General features: G+C 50.6%; 1 protein-coding gene across 2 annotated transcripts; it reads left to right on the forward strand.

Annotated features, from left to right (window-relative positions):
- The first annotated feature begins 1,223 nt into the window (after window positions 1-1,223).
- TSPO2 (translocator protein 2) lies at window positions 1,224-3,096 on the forward strand. 2 transcript variants are annotated; one of them, XM_054493012.1, is made up of 4 exons: window positions 1,224-1,542; window positions 1,730-1,922; window positions 2,315-2,456; window positions 2,698-3,096. In XM_054493012.1, the coding sequence occupies exons 2-4, from the start codon at window positions 1,750-1,752 to the stop codon at window positions 2,893-2,895; spliced, it is 513 nt and encodes a 170-aa protein (XP_054348987.1). In that variant the 5' UTR covers window positions 1,224-1,542; window positions 1,730-1,749; the 3' UTR covers window positions 2,896-3,096. The 2 variants fall into 2 exon arrangements, with proteins under 2 accessions (XP_054348987.1, XP_054348988.1); XM_054493013.1 differs by having other exon boundaries at window positions 1,482-1,572.
- Window positions 3,097-7,369: the final 4,273 nt, after the last annotated feature.

Below are 7,369 nucleotides of genomic sequence, written 5' to 3' on the forward strand. Positions count from 1 at the left end.
AGCAACTTGGACTTCCCAGCCAGTGTCACCACCCTTCTCATCTGAGAAAGGCAGATCAGCTGGGAGCACCATTCCACCCTCCTCCCAGCCCCACCCTCCTCCCAGCCCCACCCTCCTCTGCCTTCCACACATCGTATGTCATCAGGCCCCCTGCCTGGGAGGTGTGCTGCCAGAGATAAGGGGAGCACAGGCCTAGGAACCAGGAGGCACTGGGAGAGGCAGGTGTCAGGAGAAAACAGGATGGGGGCAGGGAGGGGCAGGGAGGGGCAGGGAGGGGGCCTCCACCACTGGACAGAAATGTAGAAAAACAGGAAGGCAGAAGATGAGCAAATTGACAATGAGGAGCACAGAAAGACAAGTAGAAATATGCACAGGTGGGCATGCTGCTCAGCTCTGTCCCAGAACCTCCAGGACCAGTGTCCCTGACCCTTGACAGAAAAGGATGGATTAGGGCCGGGCGCAGTGGCTCAGGCCTGTAATCCCAGCACTTTGGGAGGCCAAGGCAGGTGGATCACCTGAGGTCAGGAGTTCAAGACCAGCCTGACCAACATGGCAAAACCCCATCTCTACTAAAAATACAAAATTAGCCAGGCATGGTGGTGCACGCCTGTAATCCCAGCTACTAGGGAGGCTGAGACAGGAGAATCACTTGAACTTGGGAGGCAGAGGTTGCATTGAGCCTAGATTGCACCACTGCACTCCAGCCTGGACAGCAAGAGTGAAACTCGGTATCAAAAGAAAAAAAAAAAGGATGGATTAGATAAGTCAGTCCAGAACACTGAAAATAATCAGATTGTTTTCTCTCCTTCAAATCTGGTTAATCATGGGGGGAGGCTGAAATATCATGAACAAATGAGAAGAATGATATTGGTGGGGCCTTGGTGGGGCCTTGGCTGGAGGAGGGTCTGTACACTGTCCCACATGCAAATGACACGCAAAGCAACATGCCACCTTGGCAGCTTTTTAATCAAAGACCAGGCAGTCGTTTCCTTGAAAAGACAGGCCACAAGAAACCTGGACGCTTGTGCTTACATCCTGACACTCTGGAAATGGAAAGGTGGAGCAGGAAGCTCATCCCCCATGGCTCCAGGTGTAGAAGAGAGCTAAAGGTTCAGAAAAAGGAATCCACAGTGTCAACAGGCCAAGTTTGAATTTGGGCAGGATATCAGCCTGGGTGGGCCCCATGAGTGTGCCAGTCTGATATGGTGAGATAAGCCTGGGACAGATGGGCTGCCGCATTCGTGACTAGAAAAGAGTCCCCAGGAATCTCTGGCTCCTGCCTTCAGATTGTGATCTTTCCAGGTTGGTAGATCAGCTTAGGTAGAACAGTTCTCGGTGAGGGCCAGCTACATGCCTGGCTAAGCGCTGCCCACTGTGGGAGGCAGAAAAGCTGATCACCCGGGACCTGATCTCCAGGACTCAGAAGCACTTGGAGGAAGGCCTATTCACTCAGAAGCAGTTACCAGTGCTGGGCAGTGTCCTCCAAGTGCCAGAGGAGTGCTGTGGAGAAAAGAAGTCCATGGAAGCCAGGAGATGGGCAAGGTGGGGCCTGGGGTTGGAGAGAGCTCAGAGGTACAGGACTGGAGCTGGGCCAGGGAGAGAGGAAGGACCTCTGTGAGTAGACCTCCTCTGAGGGGCTCAGGCCAGGAAATGAGTCAGGTTAGGAGGCAGAGACAGACGAGGAGCCGCAGGGGAAGGCTCATCACTAGCATGTTCTCTGCCTCCCCAGATTTTGCTTCCTCAAGGTGAATGCGGCTTCAAGGGGCCATCTTTGTGCTCCTGCCCCACCTGGGGCCCATCCTGATCTGGCTGTTCACTCGTGATCACATGTCTGGTTGGTGTGAGGGCCCGAGGATGCTGTCCTGGTGCCCATTCTACAAAGTCTTATTGCTTGTACAGACAGCCATCTACTCTGTTGTGGGGTGAGTACCTGTTTCTCACACATGGCCCTGGTACCCAATGGGGTGGGAACAAGTCCTCTATATCTGAATTACTCCCATATATTGTCCTCCAAAGGCAGACACTTTGTCTTGACTCTTATGGTGGGTCCTCCAGAAAGTAAGAAACCCTCTATGCCTGCCTGGGATTCCAGTTAGCCCTTCTTCCACCCTCTCTAAGTCTCCCCAGCCCCTCCCCCACCTCACTGTGCCCAGCTCCTCCCACTAACTCCCTCCCTGGCCCGTACATGATGCCTAGGCCCATTTGCCCCCATTTCAGCCCACAAGGGTATCCAAGAGTCCTTATGCCAGACAGCCTCCTCCATTTGCCATGGAACCTCCTCCCATTAAATGTTTTTGCCACCATCTCTCCACAGCTACGCCTCCTACCTGGTGTGGAACGATCTGGGAGGGGGCTTGGGGTGGCCCCTGGCCCTGCCTCTTGGCCTCTATGCTGTTCAGCTCACCATCAGCTGGACTGTCCTGGTTGTCTTTTTCACAGTCCACAACCCTGGTCTGGTAAGGCACACAGTGCTCAGTAGCAGAAGTAATGTGCAAGAGGGTGAAACCACCTGGCTCCAGAAGCACATAATTCAGCAGAGCAATTGAGTGCAGGCAGGTAATGGGTGGGCAGACTTCTCTGTACTCCCATGGTGTGCACAGAGCCCCAGGGACTGAGCTCGTTGCTGGGCTGGGTACTGTAGAAAGGTGGAGGTGCTGGTTCTCGGGCAACCAGCTGACCCCCAGCCTCTATGCCCAGGCCCTGCTGCACCTGCTGCTGCTGTTTGGGCTGGTGGTGAGCACAGCACTGATCTGGCATCCCATCAACAAACTGGCTGCCCTGCTACTGCTGCCCTACCTAGCCTGGCTCACTGTGACTTCAGCCCTCACCTACCACCTGTGGAGGGACAGCCTTTATCCAGTGCACCAGCCTCAGCCCACGGAGAAGAGTGACTGAGGCCCTAGGGCACGGGAGAGGAGGGACGGCCAGGATGGGGAGGAAGAGTCTGCAAGCAGGGCTGTGGAGTTAGGGTTCACCCCAGTGGGACCACCCTCCTGGGTCCCCTGGTGCCATTTTTCCTTAGAAATCAGAGAAATGGGAAAGAGGGGGGAAACTGATTTTACACTTAAATAATAAAATCCTATTAGTAAATCTGAAGGTATGATGTGAAGTATGTATTTGAATGCATAATATGATGCCTAGGGCGGCAGAGTGGGATAGAAGCTTCTGGACCTCTGTGTGAGTGTGTGCGTGTGAATGAATGTGTGAAGGCCCATGGGGAAGGGGCGGGCACACCAGCTCGCCTCCACTCACATGCCTCCCTACCTGGCATAAAGATTTAGCACTCAGATGTTTAATTACCTGAAAAACAAAAGGCTTTTAAAAAGTGACAAAAAAGCCAAAACAGAAAAATACACCTTAAAAAAAGGGTACTGGGGGCCAGGCATGGTGGCTCACACCTGTAATCCCAGCACTTTGGGAGGCCGAGGCGGGTGGATCATGAGGTCAGGAGTTCGAGACCAGCCTGGCCAACATGGTGAAACCCTGTCTCCAAAAATACAAAAATTAGCTGGGTGCAGTGGTGCGCACCTGTAGTCCCAGCTACTCGGGAAGCTGAGGCAGGAGAATCACTTGAACCCAGGGAAGTGGAGGTTGCAGTGGGCTGAGATCATGCCACTGCACTCCAGCCTGGGTGACAGAGTGAGACTCTATCTCAAAAAAAAAAAGGGGGATACTAATTATACATGTTAAGGTTATATAGTATATATTATACATTAATTTATATACCAGATTATGATGCAATATCTATTTATAACATATACTATGGTTGTATGATATATATGTTATGCATCTCTGATAAATAAGATTATAGACCTTTTTTGCTTTCATACATTCCTATGCTTTCCTTATTTTACATCAATTAATTACTATTAGAATAAGGCAAAGACGATTGAAAAAAAGAGACTAAGCCTCAGGGTGCTGACAAGTGAATTCATAGGAGCTTCTTGTTTAGCCTTCTGTCTTGCTTCTCTTTTTCTAAACCTTCTTAGTGGCTTTTTAATTTTTGTCTCCTCCCTTCTCTGATTTTCTTCTGTCCTTGTTTCAAAGCCCTGATGGTGGCAAGGAGTGACCGCCCCTGAGTAAGCCTCCTCAAATCTTTAACAAGGTCAGCTGGAAGGCCCAGACACCTTGCAGTAGGGGGTCTCCACCTGCTGCATGATGGGATCACCAGAAGTGTTTAAAAATCCTCATCAGCCTCTGCAGGGAGGAGGCCTGGGCATCAATGTTTTTAACACTTCCCAAGACCTCCTCAGGTGCAGCCAAAGCTGTACCACAGCTGTTTGGAGCTTTTTAAAAAAATGCGTATTCCTCGGACCCCACTCATAACCCATAAATGAGAACGTTGCAGGTAGGCTCCTGGCATCTTTAGATTTAAAACCTCCTGAGCACTTCTGTCAGCTGCTAGCTAGTTTGAGTGCTTTGGGCACAGATCATTTATCAGGGCCCATTTAGCCTTGACAATCTGAGGTTTTGTGAGCTGAGTTTTAGAGCTGAAACAAACTGTGTGCTCTCAGGTGAGAAGCCAGCAAGGCGGCATAATTTGAGAAGGGGAGTGGGTCTTTCCAGAGCTCACCCAAGAGAGGGAGTCTGCAGCCTCCCCTCCTCCACCAAGGGCATGCTAAGCCCCGTGGGTCAGGTCACAGGCACCCCAGGAGGACACACACAGTGTCCCACCCACCTTTGTATCTCCAGACCCAGGGCAGAGCAGAGCACAGAGTAGGTGCTTGTACGTTTTTATTTGTTGATTAATTGAATAAATAAATGAACACATTGTCATACTTTAAAAACAAATGCTGACCAGCACCCTGCTGCCACCCCTACCCCCACCCCTACTCTGGAACAACTGAAAAAAGAATGGAAAGGCTTTAATCACTTTGGAAACTCCTGGTTCTAATGTGCAGCCAAACTGAGACGCACTGCTGCAGGGCATTGCTTCTCAAAGTGTGCCCCAGAGACCTCCTGAGACACTTGTTGGGACTCCAGACCCATGAAATCAGATCATCTTGGGGAGCGAGAGCAATAGGGTATGGTGATTTGCAGTTCTGGCCATGGAGTCAGACCAACCTGGGGTTGGATACTGACTCTGTTATCTATTAACTGGTAACCTGGTGCAACTTTTAGCTACAAATACTGATGCACAGAGGATAGGCTTGGAACCCACAATATATGGGTTCTTACCCAGCTCTACTACCATTGTGTGATCTTGGCAAGTGGGCACCCCAGACGTTATCTTCCATTATTATGATCATCTCATAATAATATATGCATTGTAATATTTGCTACCAATTTTATTCATTACCAGCTAATTCTAGAAGTTAGGTGGAACCTCCAAGAAGATGTATGATGCCTAGGGTATTACTTTGACCTCCCCAAGGCAAGCTGGAGCCACTAACCCACGCCTCTAGCTTAGGACTTAGCCCTAGAAGAAAGCTTAATTTGGGCAGTGTCCCAAGCCCTGAGCTGGCATGACTGCCTGATACAGCATGAGCCAAGCTAAAGAGATTTTTGGCCATGTGCAGAAACTCAGCATGAAAGGGCAGAATCCCAACTCCAAACTCTTATCCTCTGACTCCAAAGTTGTCCTTAAAATCCTCCTCTGCCCCAGCTCCTTGGTTCCTGGGTGAGGGGAGCCTCTAATCGCACAGTCTCCAACCTCCCTGGGACTCTTGTCTTTCCCCTTACCCCACTTCCCAGTTCAGAGCCCAGCCTAGTGGACACCTGCCTTTGGCCCTCCTCGCTTGTTACTTAAGAGCTGTGCCTAAATAGACTTGGAGCTGCCTCTTCTCTTTGCAAGTGTATCCCAAGCTTCCACCATTCAAATTATGTGCACATTTTTGTTCTGAGGCAGTATTTTTCCATTTGCCTCTGATTTGGTGAGTCGGAGACAGACAAGATCATAAGGCTCTGCAGATCTCCCATCCAGCAGCTGGAGAGGCACTGGGTAAAATAGCAGACCCAGGAGGTGGCATATCTCATTCTATTGTATCCTAGTTCATCCTTTCCTCTTCTAAACCTTCACTCTTCCTCACTTTGCCAATTTCTGCAGAATGGAAACACAGGGAGGCTAGGTGAGATGGCAGACTGGTAGATGTATGTCCAGTGGACAAAGGTTGGTCAGCTGGGCTAGGAACAGGGCAGAGTGCAGGATGTATTTATTCTGCACATCTCTGGCCCCTCCTACCTACAGGCAGGTAGAGCTGCTGCGTAGGAGATGCCTGGAGGCCCCTGAATGTTGTCAGTCCTGGGCCAGGGCTCCAAAATCTCTTTTCTTTTGTGAATGGCCACTATCTGCTCTGTCTCTTGGGGTTCCCCTGTACCCCAAGCCCAGTTTCAGAGTCTTCCCAGAGGTCCCCTTTCTTGTAGTTCCAGAAAACAAGCACACAATCCTTTTAAGGATTTTACTGCTGATTCTCATTAGCAGCTTACAGGGTATTCAGTCCAAAGCCCAACTTTGCTGAGAACTCCCTCAGATCTCGACCTTCCTCTTGTATCCTCAAGTAGAGCCCAACAAAACATTTACCTGCCTCCCAGACTCCTTCTCCCCCCACCCCCAAATGTCGAGGACACTCCATACATTTAGGCTCTTCTTCTGGTATGGAAGCCAGGGGAAGCCATCCCTGGTCACACCAGGGCCTTGATCATGTTCATCAGGGCCTCATTTGTCCCTTTCCAAGGTCGCCCAGCCCACACAGGGATTATCCGCTAAGAGAAGCACCAGAAAATCCCCCTAGTGCCCACTTGCACCTACTCCAACACATTTCTCATTTTAAGGGCTGAAATTCCCCTCTCAAGTTGATTGTAGTTTGTCACCTCTTCCCAGTAGGTTCTTTGGCCTTGCAAACAACCCTTCAAAGAGGAATACTATTAGTCACCTTAATGTACATGATCCTTATCAGATCACTTTCTTCAAAGACTGAAAGTGCCAGCCGTGGGAGCCGGGAGGTGCCAGGAGTAGCCACTGGAATGGAAACCATGGTGACCAAGACTAAAGTCCCAGGAGTCACCATTTTACCCAGGGTGGTGTGTCCCACATGGCAAAGCAAGCATTGTGTCCTGTACAGAAGACTGTAAACTCTGTCCTGCCCTGTGATTCTGGTGCCTTCTCCAATCCCAGCCTCAGACTCTGGGAGACCCTTGGCCCTCTCCCCTCTTCACTGGCCAAGGCTGCTAAAAGCCCTGGACACCTCGCGTTTATATCAACAGAGCAGTTGCTAGAGGAAGCAGCCTCCCGCCCTCCAGAGGGGTGTCTGGTGCCTGAGGCCTGTTGTTTGTGTACCTTGTCTCAGTAGTGACCAGAGGGGCAGGCACGCCTGGGCTGCGTCTCTGGGGCAACGTACTGTTGGGGTCCCAGCTGTCCCTGCACATAAAG

This window comes from Pongo pygmaeus, chromosome 5 (assembly GCF_028885625.2).
Source record: "Pongo pygmaeus isolate AG05252 chromosome 5, NHGRI_mPonPyg2-v2.0_pri, whole genome shotgun sequence".
Taxonomy (NCBI): Eukaryota; Metazoa; Chordata; class Mammalia; order Primates; family Hominidae; genus Pongo; species Pongo pygmaeus.

Bases quoted from the DNA above. Each gene is read 5' to 3' on its own strand.
- TSPO2 (XM_054493012.1), top strand. From the start codon at position 1,750: ATGCGGCTTCAAGGGGCCATCTTTGTGCTCCTGCCCCACCTGGGGCCC. The intron at 1,923-2,314 runs GTGAGTACCTGT...ATCTCTCCACAG, and splicing joins GCCATCTACTCTGTTGTGGG to CTACGCCTCCTACCTGGTGT. The intron at 2,457-2,697 runs GTAAGGCACACA...CTCTATGCCCAG, and splicing joins CAGTCCACAACCCTGGTCTG to GCCCTGCTGCACCTGCTGCT.